This window comes from Mastigoproctus giganteus, chromosome 9, assembly GCF_048544385.1.
Source record: "Mastigoproctus giganteus isolate SK-2022 chromosome 9, ASM4854438v1, whole genome shotgun sequence".
In the NCBI taxonomy this organism is placed as follows: domain Eukaryota; kingdom Metazoa; phylum Arthropoda; class Arachnida; order Uropygi; family Thelyphonidae; genus Mastigoproctus; species Mastigoproctus giganteus.
In genome coordinates this window covers 174,094,353-174,116,963 of record NC_143583.1, presented here as the reverse complement: position 1 = coordinate 174,116,963, position 22,611 = coordinate 174,094,353, and the positions used below count along the sequence as shown (strand labels likewise).

The window sequence follows — 22,611 nt, the reverse complement described above, 5'->3', positions numbered from 1 at the left end:
TGTTTTCCTGAAACTTTGGATATCACTGCGCCTATTTCGGAGGAATTCTTTGGTTTGTCATGACATCCTTTACGTTTGTTATCTAACGCAGTGTTATCAAAGTGGCTTGTAATTAAATAGTTTTATACAATGATTTGTGAGAGTCTCACAGAAAATCCAGCAGTAGAATATAATCTGACTTATCAAAGTCTACGAAAGTCCCAATTTCAGATAAATTTTAATACTTACAGTATCTTTTCTATTTCTTTGCTAATACTTTCAATTCACTCACAAATGGAAAAATATTTTATCTTTGTTTTATAGAAATGTGCTGACAATGCTTTATATTTCTAATGAAATATAATGAATTACTGGACTGTTTAATACTTGAAAGTACACAGATTTATAATAAATTTATATGCGTAAAATAAATCTTTATTATTGTAGTGCGATACGCAAGTCAGGGTTTAAGCGTATATATTAGAACAAGAAATATATTTTATGTAATATACTAAACATACTGGATAATATATCTTGACACGTACAGACACACATTGATTCTCAGACTGTAAAAATAACCGTTAATATAGTACGTCACTGTTTATTGAATAAAATATAAAACTGCAAAATATAAATCGGTAAAACTAGATAAAAATATAAACCGGTAAAACTAGATAAAAATATAAACAACAGAAAATATAAAAGAAATGAGAATTCCAGCAGCTTCCTACAATAAATATTGTTTTCTGAACCATGATTATTTTGCATCTTGCAGCCACTGAATTAAATATTCAGTGGCTGCAAGACACATGGAATGGCCATACCGATGAATGTGACAACAGATCCCCCCCCCCCTTTTTTTTCTTTCATTTCTTACAGCTTTCCATCACACCACAATAACAGATATACGAGTGACTCAAAGACAGAGCGAATGCGCATTCCCTGTCACTGTTCATAATGCATTTTTCGTGCTGTATGGCATCGCTTCCAACCAATCTGTTGTCGTTAACATGAACGACGTCGGACATCTCCACTGGTTGATGAAGTTGCAAGCCATTCCACGTGTTTTAAGAGTACATTTAAACGTCTGGCCGTTTAAATATACTGTTTGAGAAAGACATCTATTATCCAAAGATACCAGTATTCTCATTTATTTTATATATTACAGTAATATTGTATATATTTCGTTTTATATTTTGAACAGTTTTAAATTTTATTCATTGTACAGTGTAAATACGAGGGTTTAGTGTCAAAACAATGTTAACTATAAAATTGCATTTTTTTTAGATATCTTTAGTTTTACTTTATACAAATAACGATGCATATCATGTAATAAAACTATCTGTAGTACTTTACAAGTTAGCTTGGGCTGTAAGCATTTCTGGTAAACCAAGAAAATGTCAAATAACCTTTTCTTGGCTAATTACAAAAACGTTAGCTACAAAATGATTTTGTAGTTAACGTTGTTGACGCAACCCTGGAGTAGTAACTTTTACTATATCTACTTTCATATTAAAAGTTATTTTACTAAGGTTATAAAGGTTATCATATTAAAGGTTTCTAGTTGGTATACGAAATAATTAATTGTACTGAGTTCCCGAAGTCGCGTTTTCTTTTCAGGTTTTCTTTTAACAATAATCATATTTCTTGTAAACTGTTAGTTGTGCCAAAAAAATGTTTAGTTATAAAATGTGTTTACTTTAATTTTACAACTCTACAACATTTATTTGATCAAAGCGCTTTCCGGTACGTCCAAAATATAGACATTAGTTACAATTAGATCGATTACCATGTAGAATATTAGTTATATTCATCCGATTTTCACGAAATTTGCTACTACTTGACAACTTTGTACGAAAATCTTACAATCTCTATTGGATTGAAAGCGAAAAACTTGTTCAGGAGCCGATATTAAGTCACAAGCAGACAAAGAGATAGACAGACAGACAGATCTCACTTTCACATAAAATTGAGAACAGGTGAAATAACTGAGAGTATGTGAATCAAGAATATCATCATTGGTACGGATGTCAATTAAAATAGTAATCCATGGTTTATTCTTATAAAATCAAACATCTGTGGACAAATTCAATGGAAACGCTTGGTGGTACTGAAGCAGTTTCTCTTGACATTTCAGAGTCTTCTAACTTCCATCTTATGGATTGCCGACTGTGTTTTGCAATTGGGTGTCCAATTTTCTCTCAGACCGCTCACTCTCTTCTAACTTCTCCACTAATGCTGGAGTTCACCAAGGTTCACTTGTTTCTCCCACCCTTTTCCTCTTGTAAATGATCTTCTTCCCCTGACTGGAAATCCTATCGATAGTTTTGCTAATGACAACACATTATATTCCACCTTGCAGTTTGAGAAACCTTGTCCTGCACTTACAGCTTGAAAACTTCTCGAATATCCACTACTAATTCCTTAAATGCTGATGTCCAGGTAATTCTCCAATGGAGAAAAGATAATTTAGTTAATTTCAATCCAACTGAAATTCAGTCCTGTCTTCTATCTCTCAAAAAGGATTCTTCTGTTCCTATGCTTATCTTAGACGATTTCTATACATCACATATCTCTATTAGGGATTACCTTGACTTCTAATCTCTCTTGGCATAAGCAGATCACAAAAAAAGATTCCTCTGCATCTAAAAAACTGGGTTTTTATCTCTCGCTCTCGGCGTTACTTTTCTTCTAAACAGCTGCTCACTTTGCACAAATCTCAAATCTGTCCTACCATGGAATATTGGTCCCACGTGCGGGCCATGAATAGAGGGAGGGAGTTAAGTAAATTAATTACCCATCTCTTGCAAAGTCTAGCCCTCTCATAGACGTTGTTTCTGCTGCATGTCTTTTCTATGGGTCTTCCATGGGGCGCCTCCGTAGCCAGGTGGGGAGGAGCAGCAGTACGTAGCACACGCTTCTTGATTAGACCGGGGTTCGAGCCCGTGACCACCAAATACGGAGGATGCGGAAATGTCAGGGAATGACCACCGTATATCCCCGGAGCATTATGGCCTTAGTTGGTAATGCTCATAAAAACCAAATAACAACAGCCTTCCATGGGTGCTCTTCTTCTGAATGTGCTTCCATAACCCCCCCCCCCTTCCGATTCCAAACCAGTCTGACGAATATTTATTTATATATATACAGACTTCTCATCCACAGGGCACACATACCCTAAATAATGGTGAGAACACTGAGAGTTACAGAATCAATATAAAACTAGAATTATAAAATATATAAAATTTAGATTAAGAAAACAGAGTAAGGAGAAAATTCTTATACACAGACGGATTAAGTGTAAAATCAATGTAGTAATTATTCAATAACTGAAGGAAACGAAACAGATGACCAAGTAAGTGATGAGTACGAGGGACAGGCAGTGACAAATTAGTTTTATAACGAGAATTCAGGCAGGGTACAATGTAAGAGATGGAGAATCAATTGTTCGAGAATAGATGGAGAATCAATAACAGAGTTTATGATATTGTAGACAAAAAGAGACCCATGGAGTTGTCGTATGGAGAGAAGCAGAACGATTCTAAAGAGACCAAAAAGGGCTACATAATCATGACTGTGAAAGGCAAGGCGATTTCGATAATATGAGATTTTAATGAATTTAATTTGAATCTCTCAAGTCTGTGAGAAAGATGTTCCTGTTGCGGGGACCAAATAATATCACAATAATCAAAAATGGGAAGTATAAGCTGCTTGTAGAGAAGAATTATAACTTTGTCACTCTTGAAAATAGAGGAAGAACGCTTGTTAATCCAAGAAGTTTGGAAGTCTGAGATATCAGCCAACAGTGATGAACGCACCTAGCTTAGATTTTATAAAAGTGTGATTCGACCGTTTCGGACGTTTAAAGCATTAGTCGATCACAGTGACGAGTTCAATGGACTCGTCGCTTTCATATCCTCTTGGCAATCCTGAAATTTTACATGGATTAAGTAAAAAACACGCCAGGCAGATAGAGCACTGTTATCGTACAACTGTTTTACCAATTCATAGGTTTCAGCCGCACTTCCATCCACCTTGAAACAGCCTCTAATGTTCGCTTTTTGTTCCATCACTTAATACGGTGATAACGCACTGAAAAACGCAATAGCTCTACGGGCATATCCACACATAAACACTCTGGCGTAACGTTCGCATGTAACGTAACAGGAATGTTCAAGCGTTGCTGTTACTGTACCTATTCGGCTCGCTCTATCTAAAGTGTTGCCGGTTTTTCAAGCGTTACACCAGGTACTCTGGTGAGGACGGCTTTTGACAGTTTTCAATAGAAGTTGGGTGTCTGTTAAACGCCAAAGCGATTAAGGCTATGAGGAATCAGTATACTGTCTAATTGAATGGCATCTATTCTTCGGTCGGTCTGCTGTTTCCTGACAAAAAACCCAGAGTTTCCGGTGGTGTTGGGATTATACAATCCCCTCTGAGACCAACTAACTCGTTGTGAAAAAATTCCTCAAGTCATGACAGGATTCGAACTCGGGCCTTTTTCCACTCGATGTAGGAGGACGGTGATTATAACCAGTCTGTTACACGATAGGGTGTTTTCAGTCGAACACTACTCTGTGAACAGTTGTTTTCGATAGTTCTTTTCTCTTATTTTTAAAAATCTTTCTAACTATTAAAAATTAAATAATTAAAATGTAGTAGGTGGGAATTGCTTCTCTGAATGCGAAATGCTTTATCACGGTTTTTGGGTCGATTACACTTAATGGGAACTCTAAATCTGTAGGATACGAATGAAATTCTTAAAATGTCTGCTAATTTCTTAGTATTTTAAATCAACTAATAAAGGCAAAACGATCATTTTCCAGCGATGTCTTTCTTTTCGTTTCTGTTTTCTTTTTTTTTTCTTTTTTTCATAATGGTGAATTAAAATAAAAGCTTCACTAGCCACTTGTAGGGTTAATATTCTGACCATGACTTACGAAAAACAGATGGTAACGAGCATGCACCTCTTCCTTCGAATGGAGTAGGTGGGAATAGCTTCCCAACTACTACATGTAGGTAGGAAGTTGACACAATTCAATTTTGACCGTCCTAATCTGACACAAATGCACTGTTACATAACGGCAGAATGCTCAAGTGAGAATAAAGCCTAATGCGCTGCATGCGAACGACTTATGATACGCTATGTGCTAGTGAAGGGAAGTATCGGCATGTTGCATCATCATATTCCTACGGGCTTTAACGTGCATTCAAAGGACTCAGTCTAGGAAGTTAATTATTAAACCTTGTAAGACTAGCCATTATAATCTCTCTCTCTCTCTCTCGATAGCAAGATAAGCAATACAGATATTGGCCGGTTTTATAATCAAGGAAAAATTATAAGAAATGAATTTGTTCAATTTTCTTGATACCACAGTTCATCTGCTAGATAAAACTTGGAACAAATTTTAGCAAAGGAGCCATAAAGTTGTAGCAGAAGTTGCAGTAAACAGCTTTATTGATTAATAACTGTGTAGGCAGAAAACGTTTTGAATACAAGTGAATTGTGATATAATACTTTTTTTTTATCATGAAACAGCTTGAGCAAATTTATGAGAACCAACGAAGGAAAACCAAGACGTGTTAGGGTGTAACACGGAATAAAGAATTTCATCTCTACAAGAATAATTTCACTGACACGATCTGAGCAATCATTGAGAACACTAATAGTACCAGGAAAAAGAATAGAAATATCGCAGATTTCCACATTCTTGTAATGCCAAACAACACGAGGCCGAGAATGGTAATGAGAGAGAGTAGGTTATCATCAAGTTGTGATCTTAAGTGCGCAAAAGACCACTAACGGTGACCGAACGTACTTTGATGTTGGTGAGGAAAAAACATCAAAAATGTTGGGTGTGTGATTAGGGTAGTCTGATAAGCACGCGCTGTGTAAGGTCATTAGTAATTGAAAAAGCCTCGGCATCCAAGGCAGCTCAGTCCATGTAACTATAAAATTGAAGCCAGCTGTAGTCGTGAACATTAAAATCGCCAAGGAGCATTACCTCTCTCTCTTAGGAAAGTTACAATAGAGAAAGTCGAGGTTCAAATAAAGGTAGCCAAAGAGTAACAGATGAATGTGAGAGGGATAGATATTTTAAGCCAGAATAGATTTCAGATGAGGAAGTCTCTGACAAAAAATGACGAACCTAGTGGTTGAGATAACCGATAATTGGCAATCCGTCAGAAAAAGTAAGTGGTGGTTGGCAGGTGGAAATGGACATCACTGAGATTGAAAACGAGACCAAGTATATTTGTGAAATCAATGAGGGGGGGGGGGGAGTTTTGGGAGGTAGTTAAAGATCTTTTCACAAATACGTTTGTTCTATTAGTTTGACTATTTATGAAGTATTCAGTAGATAAATTAAATGTGTATGCGTGTGGTTGAGGGGGAATTTGATTACTTCATACAACTTCAATGTTGTATGAATTAATTAAATTTTTGAATATGCGTACCCACAGTAAGAATACACCCAGCTCCTTGACATAACCAGGCTTCAACAATGCCTTCCTCATGCACACTACTCAGCCTCTTCCAGTCACTATATAGAGGTTGACCTGCGAAAACCATCTCACAGCTCTAACCTCGAAATGTAACGAATAATGGATCTTGGCATGGTGCCCGTCGTAACCTCAGGTGCTCATACTGCATGCTCCAAGAGATTGAGGTTGCTGGAGACAAAGCTCCGGCAACCCCAATCTCTACTTTAGCAAGCCTCCAATAAGCAAAGAGATGGTATTGCACTGGATAAAGGCGTCTCCGTAGCCAGGTGGGAAGGAGCAGCAGTGCGTAGCACACGCTTCTTGATTAGACCGGGGTTCGAGCCCGTCACCACCAAATACGGAGGATGCGGAAAGGTATCCGCATTTCCCGGAGCAATATGGCCTTAGTTGCTAATGCTCCTAAAATCCAAATAACAAACAAGCACTGGATAATGAGAGTCATTTACCACCTAGTACTACCTGATGACACAGAGGGGCAGTATTCTTTTATGTTATTTGGACGCCACATCTCGACCCCCTACTTACGTTGTTTCACATGTGGGTGGTTACCTCCAGTATACTAGGTGAAGTGTTTCAGACTTTGAACATGGGAATATACCCAAGGTCACATCGTGTGGGTACAATAAGAAGATTTTGTTGTTACTGAAAGACCGGACAGCTTGACTCACAAGTGCGACTTGAATATTGATATTCAAGTCGCACTTGTGAGCGTTTTAGACTCCCAGGTAGCAAGCCCTAACCTATCATACCTGGAAAATTATCTGCGAGAGACCAAATCTATTCTGCATTATTAATATTATTTAGTAGTTTGATTTTTAATTTTTGCTCGAAGGCGGCAGTTAGCATCTGTTCAGCATTACTAGTTGCAGTTTGCAACATTTCCTTTGAGGTGGTATAATAGTGTTTATTTTTGTAAATCACTAAAATCAATAATAACAACAGCGTTCATTTTGCCTATCATAAGAATTAAAGTTGGATTTTATGCCTGCATATTAACACGGCCTTATTTGCATGTAAACGTTTGGTTGTAGGCCGAGTTCTGTGATCTATTTGCTGAGCTTAACACTAAAAATTCTTAACTGCTCAGTCAATATACAATCAACTATAGCAGGGCAGGGAGCAATCGCGGCACCCGTACCACTTGTGGCACGCCCAGCTCTTGTTAATAACAAGCCTAGAAGATGTGTAAAAAATATATATAACTGATTTGAAGAATTACATAAAAAGATAAACACATACAATTAAATATCATTTTAATTGCCAGAAATTATGACCCGTGTTTCAACGAGACGGAAACTTACAGTTCATATTTATCGACTTTTAGCATTAATTTAGCGCAGATAAGTAGGAACGATAGTGAGCTCCTCGTGATATCGATTCAGTAAAAACATTTACTTGTGAACCTATATTAAATTAATTTTATAAACTTAAAATTACTTTTGTTTTATTTTTTATCACACGTGATTACCATAAAATCCATTAGGTAGTTAGCAAAAACATTTCGTGGCGCGAGTCGCAAATCAGTAAGCGGGGGAAGAGGAGGGAGAGGTATTGATTTCGGTAGCATCTGGATTCACGCCCCTTGGTGGCATGCAACCCATTTCCAATGCAACATGTGACATGATGCAGGAAAAGGTTGTCTACACCTGAACTAAAACAAGAGGATGGATTATACTGCCACTTTTACACTTATTTAGGGCTTTACTAAATTAACATGAATTAAAGAGAGCTGTATTGTTGCACTCTCTGTTAAAAAATTATTAAAACGATTATAATCGTTTAATGTTTAAACGATTTTAATAACGCCCGATACGAATTGCACGATAAAAGTATAATTTTCCTCAAAGCGTGCGGGGAGTTCATAATTTGTAGCTTTATGAATTTAATAATTTTTAAAGTTTCAGGAGTTGGTTTTTAATAATTCTTAATTTTTAGAAAATTAAAAGAATTGCATATTCAATGAAACCTTGCTACAAAGTTAAAGCGTCCAAGCTAACAGAGAACAAATACATCGAATATCCTCAAACATAAATCTAATATTCCATAATCAGGAGACGCATCTATTTACAGACAGAAAATAGAGAAATCATTTTATATTTGGATGTGGCTATTTCATATAAACATTTGCTAAGAAAGACTTTCGAGCGGCCTCACTCTTATGAAACATTTTGAGTTTTAATGCAGTCATAATAAGCGTAATTTTACCTCCGAAGTGTGAGATATGCAGTTTATTTTTACTCAAAACGTTGCTAAGGAATTATAATAAGAAAATATTTTTGACATGGAAGATACAAAGAATGCCGAGAGAGCGCTGCCCTACTTTTGCGAGTCCTTATATAACTGGCACGACTTTCACAGCAAACATTTTTGTTCTTTTCTCTCTCGCCCTCTCTCTCTCAAGAAAGTCGAGCCAATTTTCTAAACCTCTGTAAATAGCTTCCTACACCCTCCTCAAACGTCTGTCTGTTACCTGGTTTCTCCTCCGCCTCCGCACATGCTTTTCCAAAGTGGGACTTACAGACTGAGGATGACATCGGAGAATGACACTAGGAATCTCTCTCTCTCTCTCTCTCTCTCTCTCTCTCTAAAACACACACACACGGTTTTTAATTCCATTGTGTGATGTCTAAATTCTTTTTCTTGGCTCATAATTAGCTAATGTGGTTAACAACTGTTGCAAAATGGATACAAGCAAACTATATCCAAGGCTGTCCTGAACACTGTTTTTAACCAAGCGGCCTTCTAAAATCAGGAACACGTTCCTTTTAATTTAATTTGTACATGCATGTTACTTTTTTTTTTTTTTTTTGAGGATATGAGGGTTCCGTCGAAAATGGAAAATCTATATTTGGAACATGGGGTTCCGAAGCCATGAAAGGATGGAAAGAACTGGAGAGTTGTGGCCGTATGACCGTTCTGAGCCGAAGCTTGAATTTTCCACAATTTCATCCTTTTTCTCTGATATAAACACAAGTTAATTACAAAACCCATCGTACTGCCAGGCAACGGTAAAACAGCCTCGCATGTATCGTATTAAAAGAATATACAAAATTTATAGCCATAGTACTTTTATATTTTTCTTAACATTTAAACTTTATAAAATATTTAAAACAGTATGCTTTTCAAATAGCTTATTAGAAAAGGCATGAATAATTATTGTTGATCGTAAAAATGCACATTAAATATGAATAGCATCAATACCTTTGGGTGTAATGCTCGAAATTCAGTTTAATTTTATTATTAGCAACAGTTTTCGCTGAAATGCATTATTTAAAAAAAAATTCTTGATATATAGCATTTTCAGTGTAGACTTTTCTTCATGGACATCTGAATCTACCTCCTTATTTGTGTGTTATTTTCAATCAAAACCTCAACATATTTTAGTTTTTTCCGCGACAACATGCACTTATAAAGTTGACCTACACTGGGTTGGAAAAATATATTCCAACTTGATCGAATGAATGAATGACTGACTGATTGTGATATTCTAACTGTCATTGTAAATTCTAAACGATTTAGTGCACTCGTGGGAAGCACAATCAGCGGAACGGAAGGTGTCTTAATGGACTATTTTCACCTTGTGGGAGTTAGCTGGTTTCGGGTCAGAAATATTATAGTCCCTCCTCTGAATATTTAGATTTGTGAGCAACAAGCAAACCGACGACACAGAATACATTTTTGGAAGTACAATGTTAACAAAGAACCAAATTGTGGCTTAAGTGTAGGATTCACCCCCCACCCCCAACACACACACACTATCGATTTATTTAATACACTATAGTGTAACTTGTTAATAATGAAATTAAACTAAAACTCAAACATTACCACTCAAAGGTATTGATAATTATTATTCAGTTTTTATCATATTAGTACAAATATCAACTTTGGAAAAAGCACTTTTATCTTTTGTTTCTTTCGTTTCCCTAATAATTTGTCACAATTACCACGCAGAAAAAGAAGGCATTTAGGGAACTTCCGTCGTGTCACTTTACTCTAATTTTTATTAGCTACAAAGAAGTACAGCATGCGTTTCCGACAAATGCTATTTTTTATTTCAACAGATTTGGTATTTATTATTATTAGCCTATAACCATCATATTAATGACTGGAAAAATTAGTGTGGAAAGTTTCCCTATGATAGACCATTTGGCAATTTAAGAAGTGCATCAACAGCTTTTGTGCTTTCGAGAGCACACACACACACACACACACACACATAATTGCGCAATTTACGAGATTCGTCATCTTGGATGAAGATGAAGGTTATATACTTTATGATAAATGATGATATTTGTCGATCAAATAGTAGCTTATAGACGACATTTTTCTTTCCAGGTACTAGATTCATGCGAGAGGACTAAATATTCGTTTTGTAACAAATGGATTTCGCTCGACTGTCCACCTTGCATAAAAAGCAACAAAATTTTTTTAGCTGAATTGTAGATCTAAAAGGATAAATTTGACATCTCCCCAGATCTGCCAGCCACTTTTATTTTATCGTAGCGTACTTCTGTTAAGAGAAGTTTCATGTTCTCATAGAGCTCTTTCATACGGAAAACATGGCCGATTGATAAAGATGCATGTATGCTTATGCTTTCATTGTGTAGTAGCACAGTTTTCAAATTTAATTTCGAAGGGTCTGTGAAGGTCCTCCATTCTTCTGGATTATATTCTCTTCCAAATATAGTACATCGACATTATTGCGGTAGCAAAGTGAATCTTCCGCAGTAAATTATATTCTTCGGCCAGATTATAAAAGCTCGCCCTGTACTCGACTGAAAGACATATCATTATCCACAGTTCTGCACGAGTTGATAATATTTTTTTATATTATATAGCATCAGCTGAATAGGTGTATCCGCCAGGACAGCTGTTTTAAAGCATACTGGCTGCTCATTAGGTGGAAAGTGGTGTCTATTAACGAACGTAAGTCGAACCGTGAATAATGTCTGAGTATTTTGTCTAAATGAACAGCTAAGTGGTGTAACTTCCATTTAAAAACATAAAACTCTCACTGAATATTTTTACTTGTAACTCCTAGAATTAGGCTGCATTTATCCGACGTATGATAGGAATTGCTGAGGTATTTCAACGCAATAGTTGAAATAAAGTCAATAGTACACATTACCTGAGTTCGATTTTGATCATGGAGAGACATATTCTGTTTTCACTGAAGATCGAGCACCGAGCCCTTGGCACTAAGGTTTGGGCTTAGGCTGCAACTTAGAGACAAATACCCTTACAACAGTAACAGCAGAATACCTTTCTATGATCGAAATCAAATGCAGGTAATATGCATTACCTGCATTCAAAGTATTTTGACTTGCTAATTCACTTTGAGTTATAAAACGAGGCTTGTTTTGGTCTGGGTATTCATATTCTGATTCAGAGCTAGTACCGACTAGCCATTGGGCCATCTGTTTTTCCTCTTCTACCCATCCAGTTCTGGAGAACAGGAGTGGTTAGTTCGTTATTCTGACTAACTGGTCTAATAGCTGACAGGACAATCGGATACTTAAAAATTTTTTTTCCTTTTTCTTTTCTTTTTTATTTCAAATTTTGAAAAGAAATTTTTCTTTTCTTAAAATACTTAATTTAATTTTCGTTATTCTGATTAACTGGTCTAATAGCTGACTGGTTTAATAGCTGACAGGATAATCGGTTAGTTAATTTTTTTATATCTTTCACTTTATGTCATTCAATTTCATTTATGCAAAAATAACAGTCGTTGATATGCTGGCTCCCTCCAAACTATAGGAAGAGAGAATGGCAAGTAATACTTATATACATTTATTTTTTAACCAGCCTCCTAAATGCGAAGCACAAGTAGTGCAGTTTATATGAGAATCCTGCTTCTTATCCTGATCACCAAATTTATGACCAAAATAAAGTTCATATGCTTTCTTTAAACAGAAACGTTATAGGCTCTGTGAGATTTAATTATGTAATTACATTACACATAACAAAAGCTGTCTGGTGAATTAAAGCACTGGCTTGACATTTTAAAAGCACGTTGAACTGAACTTGATACCAAAAATTATCAAAAGAGGACGACTTTACTAATATGAACAATTAACCGATACGCTCAAAACTCCGACCGATTTACCTGTCTGGGAGGTTTTCTTTATACAAGTACTGTATATCCGTCAGCAACGCAGGCAGCAGTGAGGTAGAACAGTCTAGAAAGTGCTGAAAACTGACCACTACAACACGATCTAAGAAACTCCTAACTCCAAAACTTCTCAAAGGCACTCCCACTAATGTGAACAGATAGACCAAAATCTAAGTTCATGAAAACTCAAAATATGAAATATCTTGCGAATAAAAGAGCTGCACATTCGAAATCAGCGTTGAATTCAGCAAGTCAACGTTTAAGTCTGGTGATCACGTAGGCCAAAGCCATGGTGAATTAAGAGAAATTAGCAATTTTAGTAATCGATGTCCCTGTTAAACGTGCACCAACAATTTGACCTCTTTGGAATTCAGACAGGTTGGTCATTTTCTTCATGTACATTTTCCTATCACCTCTAACTAAGCACCAGCTTTTATGATCTTTCCTTCACAGTACTACATGCAAGAAATAAAACAAAAAATCATCGCTGTATGCTCATAAATATGTTATACAGCCATTACAAAAACTATTACTTCCACATCAGATTTTTCCACTCTTTTGTCCAACCCCCATATATATACATCTGTATAATCATACATACCAGTGTATGTATGATTATACAGAGTTTATGATTATACAACGTATAATCATATATCACTGATTTCAACCTCGAAAACATCATGCAAGTCAAACGAAAAAACAATAGAGGAATTATATTTGTTGAAGTTAGAACTGCACAATTTGGTAAGTCTGGTGGAAATATGAGTGTTCTTGGCTTTTTTCAGAGCACAGAAGTTTACAGTTTACATCACCTCGATTGAAATAACAAACAGTAGTCGTTGAGAGCACAGTACAAAATTCTTAATTGAGAGAAGTTTCGACGAAGTGGTGCAACCGAACATCCAGTCCTTTGTTTTTCGAATACCTGGCGATTGTGACCACGTCAGAAAATCAAGTCCAGCTGAAAGCAGTTTTGCAAAAGTTAATATATCTGTCCTGATATGATTAGCTTCTGAACGATAATAATTCGCTATGCCTTTGAGAATAATTCTTGAATTATAGTTTAATTTGATTGTTAGCAACGCCTTTTGGCACAAAGATGGCTGGATTTGCGAGAAGGGGGGAGGCAAGGCAAGATAAAATAGGTTTAAAAATGTTTTTTTTTATGAAAAAATCTTTAAATACCTTCAAAAAGTATTGGTATTTCTGAACTCTTCTTTTTATTTTCAAAGAATATAACTTTTATATTCTAAAAACCTTTCATAGATAAAATATTTAGTAATGTGATTGTGGACGTATTAGCCTGGGCCGTAAACGATGTTCCAGTTCATCCTACAGGTGTTCAATGTTTAAAGTTGCGCTCTGAGCAGCCCACGACGCTTTTGAATGCTCAAGTCTTGCTGCAATGGCATAATACCTCGTACTATCTGCAGTATTTCGTTGATCTGCTTACTTCTAGCGTAAATCCATTTGCATTTACCTGTTCTTGACATTTATATGGCGGCTATAAATTTTTCCAAATCCTATGGCTGTCCAAAAGTCTCTATCTTCCATTCTCAGAAGCTCTGCAAGGACAAAATGTACAGAATCTCTGGCAGATATGTCTACCCTGGTCAAACTGTAGGTGATATAACTTCTGGGATGCTATATTATGCTAACTTTTGGGATGCCATATTATACACTTATTGTTGTATTTATGTAATCAGATGCTATTTTAGGCCATGTATTGTATCAATTCATTTGAGTACTCTGTAACATAGATCGTAAATAGTATGGCAATATTTATTTATTCATTTTTTTTTATCGTATGATGTGAGCAATACACGAAGGAACGAACTAGTTTTTTCCTGCTTCCTTCGTATATCGTGGCCGTGAGGTCCAAACGTAGAGTACGGCACCATCGTAATATCCAAGCCAGAGACAGGATTCGAACCCGCGACCTTTGGGTTGCCAGGCAAGCACTTTACCCACCCGGCTAGCCCAGTAGGCATTTATTTATTATTATCATATAACCCGTGTCCTCTAGCTGGATAGTTGTAAAGGGACATTTCTTTGGAAATAAATTGATATTAATTAATAATTCTAATGTTGAGGAGCTCGGGTAACCATAATATGACAGCTTTTAATGTTCAGGGATTTGTTTATCCAGCCATTCTCTTACTGTAAGGATATAATGAGCAGCCACTCCACCTTTCTTAATCATTCCAGATATTCGTCCTGCTCACTGAGAATGCTTCGAAAAATTTCATCCTGAAGCATATCAAAAGAAAAAAGGTGTGTGTGTGTGTGTATATATATTGATATAATACACCTCTTTTGTCACTATTTTGGAAGACGAATGGGCCAATTATTAGGTGCATGGTGTAACATGATCTCTGATTAAATCCGATTAATCCTTCAGAACACGTAAAAATTAGCCTGACCACAGTTTTTTGAAACCAGGATTTTTTTTTACTCCGCGCGCGCAATGCCCATTCATAGATCTATATGCAAATGAATGGGCACTCTGCACTGTCCATTGCGCAATGGGCATTATTCGATCGGAATCATTATCACTCAATTTGCAGTGTTGTAAGGATGTTACTGATTACTCTTCTAAATGCGTTGAATACTGGAATTCGGATTCACTGCAAAAGTCTCTCACCGCTGTTACCATTGCTTCTTCAGACGTTCACCATGAAAGGTCCACTGCATTCTTTATCTAACAGTGATTCATCTCCTTGAATTTCCTCAGCAACTTTCTCACACAGGAATGCGTAACTGGCTACCTTTTTTGACAATGTTCATGAATGTATTTGCAACTACACGCTGACTACGGCCATCACACAACAAAATTACTACCATATACTCATACAGTATTTATTTGGTGCCATCAGTCACTACTGTAACACAAAGAAATAATTGTAAACAAACCATATAGATAAATTTATGGAACACCCTATTACAAATTTATTGAACACTGTATTACAAATTTATGGAACACTCTTTAAATATTAACACAAGTAGTGTGTTATACGAATGGGATTTAATATTGCTAATTTCTATGGGTGTAAATGTTTACTTCTTCACTATTTATTTGTAAAAAAGTGTATATATATATATATATATATATATCAATGTTTTTATTTATTCTTTAAAATTTTTGTAGGATAAACTCCGACTCCTTCAGGACGATCTTGAATCGGAAAGAGAGCTCAGACAAAGAGTAAGTTTCCTTAATTCATGTGATTATTAATATCGTTGATTAATAATTTATAATAATTCATTAATGCTGTAATAAGGCAGATTATCCCCCTCCCTAGTAAATTAGCTTAAATAATATTCAGAAAACAAAAAACGCTATCAGGTAATTTTTATGGTCTGATTCTTTCCCTCCATCCCTCCCTCCCCCACTTCATGTTATGAAAGTAGACAGGTAAAAACCAGTATGGCGTTTTTATTAGCATTAAACTTTTAATCATCAGTTTTAATTTTATATTTAGTTTTACACACCGGTAAAGAAGGATTTTCGAGTAGCCAAAACTATTTTGATTACACACTAAATGGCTTAAAAGATAAGTCATTAGTATTAGTACTCGCAAATGATGCAAGAAAGCAAGTTTATACAGCATCAGCCAAAAAAAAAAAAAAAAAGTTTTCACCTATCCATCCCCTATAATACTTTTTTTTTCCACTTCAAAAGGACACACAAAAGAGTGCAAGAACATATTGGGGATGGCAGTGGAGGAAGAACTCCAGAATATGAAAGCTTCCCTTTCGGGAAACACTTTAAAAGCTACATTAAAACTCTCCTTTTGAAAACGCTACTACTTTTAAAACTTAAGGTAGTATAAGTGCAGCAATATATCATTCTGTAATCTGATTCACTGTTAAATGCGTTTCGCCCGTGGACATAGTTAAGATAAGATTATAGATTATGTCCATAGGAATGACATGACGGACAGATTTTCGACATCAATTCGATAGTATCTCATTTCTTACTAAGCTTTTAATCTGCTGAGTATCATATGTCCACAAACGAAATAACGCTCTTATCCGACATTATATCGATCTAAAAGAAACTGAGCAGTTCACTTTTTCATCGCGAGTTTATTTTGCATTCAGCACTTACTAAAAACATGAACAGTATTACTACTTCACCAGCCCAAAGGGATTTTCAATCATGATAAGAATCGAACTGTAATTCACAAAATGAAATTTACGTTCCGAACCACTCTGCTCCTTCGTCTTATTGGAAATTGATGATAAATCATTTACTACGTATACTACCTACAAAAACAGAAAAAGAATATTACATAAAAAATAGTTGGGCTAACATTAATTTAACTGTTGTTGGTGCAACTCAGGGAGGTAGGTGAACTAGATGTACTGTAATAAACAATTGAAAGATCAATTCTGCTCACGGAGAAGAAAGCAAAAGTACATCATGCAGAATTAATGCTTGTTTTGAATGTAATTAACTAACTGACAAGTTTTATAATGAGAAGACATGGCACCATGTCTTTTCATTAATTTGGAAACATAGCATCATGTCTTCGAATGAATTGAAGCTGTTTGTCAAGCATCTGGTTAACAATCTTCTACCACACAGTTATATTTTATAGCAAACTATAACAGCAAAATACTCAACTGTTAATGACACTGCTAACAAGTAGCAATTAATAGGAAAGCACATCGTGAGTTCGAATTCATACACTACCAACAATTCATACACTGCCTACAGTTAAACGAACTTGAATTACTAATATGATTGATGCAAAAACAATGAAGTTATGAACTTCTCTTGGCACCTGGCCAGGAGTATAAAACAAACCTTTTTTTTTTTTTTTATTGTTCAATACTAAAAATATTTTGAACATTGAACAATATTTTTAGTAGAAAAAAAAAGGGGGGTGGAGTAAAATTTACGGTGGAAATTATTGTAAGATTTGTATTAGCAATGGTCAAAACTCAAAATCTAGCTGTAGGCCTGGAGTCCCAATGTATTTTCCTTTATTGTTAATAAATACTAATATAGGCAACCCCCTATAACACGGTTTCGCTCTAACATGATTGAAAAATTGGACGATCCTCACACAACACGGTACTTATATAACACGGTTAGAGAATTTCGGTAAACCTCGCATAACAAGGTATTTTAAGCTTTTTTGCGGATGTAATTTTTCAACATTTCCACTCTTTTTGAATCCCAGCTCGGTAGTAAAAAAAAAAATTGAGAAATCCCTGTATTTTATTTTGTTGAGAAATCCCTGTGGAAACATTTATCAATTGTAGACTGTATCAGAATCATAACTTTATCTCTGAAAGAAGTAAAATCGTCAACGTTAAATGCGTGTGGAAAAATGTATGGTCAGAGTCAGTTCATTCAGGAAATATGGTCGAACCCGCAGAAAACGGAATCGGTGCGATAGTAGAACTTGCTGCTTGTGTAGAAGGTGAAGGTTTTGATGATATGGCTACTGAAGCCCTTGTGGGTAGCACAGTTGATAGAATCGCCCTCCTCCCCACACCGGGTGGAAAAGACCTGAGTTCGAATCCCGTTGATGACGGGAGGAATTTTTATGGGTCTTTTTTCACAACGTGGCTGAGTTAGTCGAGCTCAGACGAAGGTAGCATGGTTTTTTCTCCCGAAAACTCTGGTTTTTTTTGTTCAGCAAAACAGAAAATCGACCTCAAGACACACGCAATTTATAAACAATATACACAGAGTAACATGGCCTTGGTCGCCGATTCTCCTAAAAAATTTTTAAAAAAGATGTGATTACTGAAGATGTTCAAGAATTACTGGTAGAAAGAGAGGCTGGCGAAGCGGATTTGGTAGAAATGGCATCGGGGTAAAACCAAATCAATTCAGAGGATAATAGCGCAGATGAAAATTCTAAACTTCCCAATTTTACACTAAAAAGCATACAGGAAGGCATAAAGTTAGCCGAGCAATTAGAATCTTGTTTTTTTGAATACAGATTCTTGAATGAAAGGAGCGCAAAGTTCAAAAGGGAGCTTCAAAAATGCTTAGTTCCATACAATGAAATTCACAAAGATTTATCAAGCAAAAGCAAACAAACAACCCAGATTACTGATTTTTTTAAAGAAAGTAGAAGTGTTTGTTTGTTTCGGGATTTATTGGGCGCATCGGCAACTATGACCATAGTGCGCCAGTAAGTAGAAGATACACGAAATATAGAATGGTGTCTTTTTGTTAACGAAATAGTATATTTTTGTTAGCTTTTGGAACGTAACCCCCCCCCTTTTTTGTACTTTTTCTTAGTTCCGTATAAAACGGTTTCGCACAACACGACATAATATTCATCGTAATATACATTTTACGACGAATATTATAAATATTACAGTACAGGTAACCGTATTATACGAGGGTTACTTGTACTTTAATATTTATAATATTCATCCCTAGTTTAGTTTGATATTTTAGTTAATTTTATATTTATTCTAAAGTGCTTTTTTTTTCTTTTTTTTTATGAAAACCCCAAACACGAAAGGTATCAAAACCTATAGTACTTAGTACCGTGCGTGGGTTGAAGGAGAAGTATGGGGAGAGGGGGATGCCGGAAACTTTGCTTCTTTGTGCTTATATGGTTGTCTATTATTGATGTAAACTGCTAGCACGTGCTGTGAACGGTTAATTTTAACCGTACAATATATTTATATGCTGCTGCAATGAAGATTTCTAATAATTTTAATGAATAACAGATTCGCCTACTGTGTCCTATTAGTCAATTAAAAACTATTAGTCACTTTAGATCGACGCGTGGATGCCCTGGTTTCTAAAGAGCCTGAGTCGAAGATCAGGCTGAGTCAGGCTGTCACACTGGGGATAAAAGCCTCTCCTTAAACAGTCACGACAGAAAACCATAATGCAGTATAGAGTTATTTTCTCAAACTATTTCAATACCTGCGCTGAAATAGTAACCCCCCCTTCTTTACTAACGATTTCTAATCATTAATTAAACTTTGAGGTTTAGTGGCGTGGCGCCCTCTGATGTAAATATTCTGAGCTTTTGAAGATGAAAATTAAAGCAGTCGTCCTTGATGCGCTACCCTCACTACCCAACATCTATGTGTACAGTATAAGCACAACGGATGAAATGTGACGAAGCGAAGTTAAAATTAGAATCATCATCAGCTACCAGAAATAGACATAAAAGGCTAAGCCAACTATGACCAAACAGCCTTTCATCTCTGTGACACCAGACGATGGCAACCAAGGCACAACTAGTTTCATATTTCCTTAACCCACATTCCTCAGGGGAGGGAGTACTACTCCACTAGTGAGACAAGACGAGCCCTTCTCATCAAATATTGAACGCATTTCAAAATAGTAACGGCCTTCAAAGAGACAGTGGACGTGGGTATTCCGACAATCACGGAGTACTGTAAATTTTACATGTAAAGAGGTTTAAGTAATATGAAAGATAGTTATTCCGTTTCACAATTTAAATCAAAGGATAACACGATTCCAAACGCAAGAATTACTTTTACTATTACAAAATAATTTGTTTAAAGTGAATAAGCACAACAAAATATTATAAAAGAAAAAAAAACGGAGTTCTTTTTCTATAACTTGTAGCCTTCCAACGAAATGGGGCTCAATGGTCTGTTTAAATTTATTTTTGATTCATAGTAGTGATACTTCACCTAACTTGGTTTTAGTGCCATCAAGGGTACGCCACTAAATTAATCTTAATCGGCTATTAATTTTAAATAATTTTAGGAAGACTATATATGCATATAGTCTGAAGGAAATGGAAACCGGAATACCACGAAAGCGTGATCGAATTTTGACCAAAGTTAATGATAACGTTAAGAGTGATATAGGAATAAATAGTTCAATTTTCAGATGATTAAAATGTTTTATTTGAGATATCAATAAAATGTAAACATTTTTCATTGATATGTTTGAAGGCGCGTTATAATATACGCAAATGCATCTATTGTCTTCATCATGTAACAACTCGAATCCCAGTGGACGGATTTTTGTGAAATTTTTATATCTGGGCCTTTTAAAAATATTTGTCGAACAGTCCCAAATTTAATTAAACTCAGAATCCGACAATTATTATTCTTTGGGTGCTTACAAATAGAACGCAGGTGGTATGTGGGGCCACTGGCTACCGTTTCTTATTTAATTCACCAGCTTACCTCAACAAATCAAGCTTGCTGGTTATAGCAGAACTCACTCAATTGGGTACGCATTGCTCGTACCTCTGGCCTTGAGGCAATTATTAGAACTACTTTTGTAATGGAAAGCAAGAATTCATGGCGACGTAAAGAAAATTTGTAATACAGAAGTTTTAAGCATGGTTACTGAAATTTTAATTTCAAACATTTATGTAAAACGCGCAATATGGGAGAAAAATGACAAACTGCATTCAAACAGGAATATCATGGTTCTTTTTTTTTTTTTTCCATATTTATCTGTAAAGTGCTAATAAATAAGTAGAATTAGTCGGTTAGTCTGTGTTTTTATTAATGGAATTTAAAACATAATGTTTCTCGATTCGTTCTGATATATTTAAAATGGCCCTTCATAAAATTTCTCTCCAATTTAATTATATAAAGTATGATATACAAAAGTTTGTCTACTATAATGTACGGGATAGGGTTTTTGTTTTCAAATCTTGAAGAAGAAAAAAAGAGCAAAAATTTATCAGTATGACAACGAAGAAATAAAATTTTGAAATACGTAAAATTAACTTTTTATTACTTCAGTTTTCAAATTTATACTTATTCTGTTTCTGAAAATATCCGACTGCATTTTATTATCACTGATTTTTTTTTGTAAATAAACTTTTTAACAAAAAACGTTTCGTACTGTTTTGACTTCCACAATAAAGTTCAGCCTGCAGTGCATAAAAATGCATTAAAATTTAAAGCATGGCCTAAAAAAGAGTAATTTCTAACACTCACAGATTTCATATTTTCTAATTAATCTAGGTTTTTCCATCTGCAATCAATATTAAATGGAACGTAATTATCTTGAAAACTACATATTGTGTTTAGCTTAAAAATAACTAAATGCACAAGGCATAATACGTTAAGAGTAAGAGTTTAATATCTATATAATATCGGTGCAGATACACCATAGATAACTCTTAAGAAACTACTATGGTACAATATGAGATACAGAGCAAATGATGCCTCCCACACTACCATCGTAGTTTCTTAAGAGTTATCTATGGTGTATCTACACCGATATTATATAGATGTATTTAGCTTAGTAATAGAAATCATACGTTGAGCAATTCAGTGGCGCCCGTAAAACCAATCCCATCGCATACCGAGAAGTTGTACTGGTAAACTGCTTTCTATATGTTCATAGTCAACGAGAAGCCTCAGCTGCATGTCGCTGCTGGTTTCCGGTAAGTGGATACCTGCATTCTACTTGTAAGCACCCTTTGTCCGTCCGCATGTAATTACTCGACTCCCAGTGAATGGATTTACATGAAATTTTATGTTTGGGCCTTTTAGAAAAGTTTGGCGAGCCTTTTCAAATTTAATTAAAATCGTTACAATAAAAACCTGGCAATTATTATTTATTTTTTCATAAATATCATATAGGCTATCCATATATTGAAGTTGAAGTTCCATTCATTCCTCAAATTAACGCATAGTTGGAGGAATGAATGGGCAATGTGGCAGATGTGCAGAAACAATTTTTTTTTTTCGTTAAAAATCATTATTACTACAGTATTTGCTAACGTGACTGAAATGTAATACACTGTATATACTAACTAACGTGTTGGAAATTAATATCGAGTGTGATCTAGCTGGCCAGGAGGATATTCATATTTTGAAGAACCAATCTGGTAATGTTAGCAGTATGTAGATGGGCATTATCCTGAAACATCGCATTATCCACATTAGCCAAAAAAGGAAGGACCACTGGATTTATGACATTTTCAAGGTAATAATGAGCTATGATACTGGCTTCACAAACATGAGAGTTTGATGCTATACCTGGTTCCACAAACTATTACACTAAGATTTTGCTAACATCG

At 35.5% G+C, this 22,611-nt stretch overlaps 1 protein-coding gene across 1 annotated transcript in view; it reads left to right on the top strand.

Annotated features, from left to right (window-relative positions):
• LOC150080895 (paramyosin-like) overlaps positions 1-22,611 on the top strand; it is a 121,931-nt gene that overhangs the window by 11,042 nt on the left and 88,278 nt on the right. Inside the window, exon 2 of the mRNA XM_090381555.1 lies at positions 15,744-15,800. Coding sequence (XP_090237681.1) covers positions 15,744-15,800 — 57 coding nt within the window. The remainder of the gene's footprint in view (positions 1-15,743; positions 15,801-22,611) is intronic.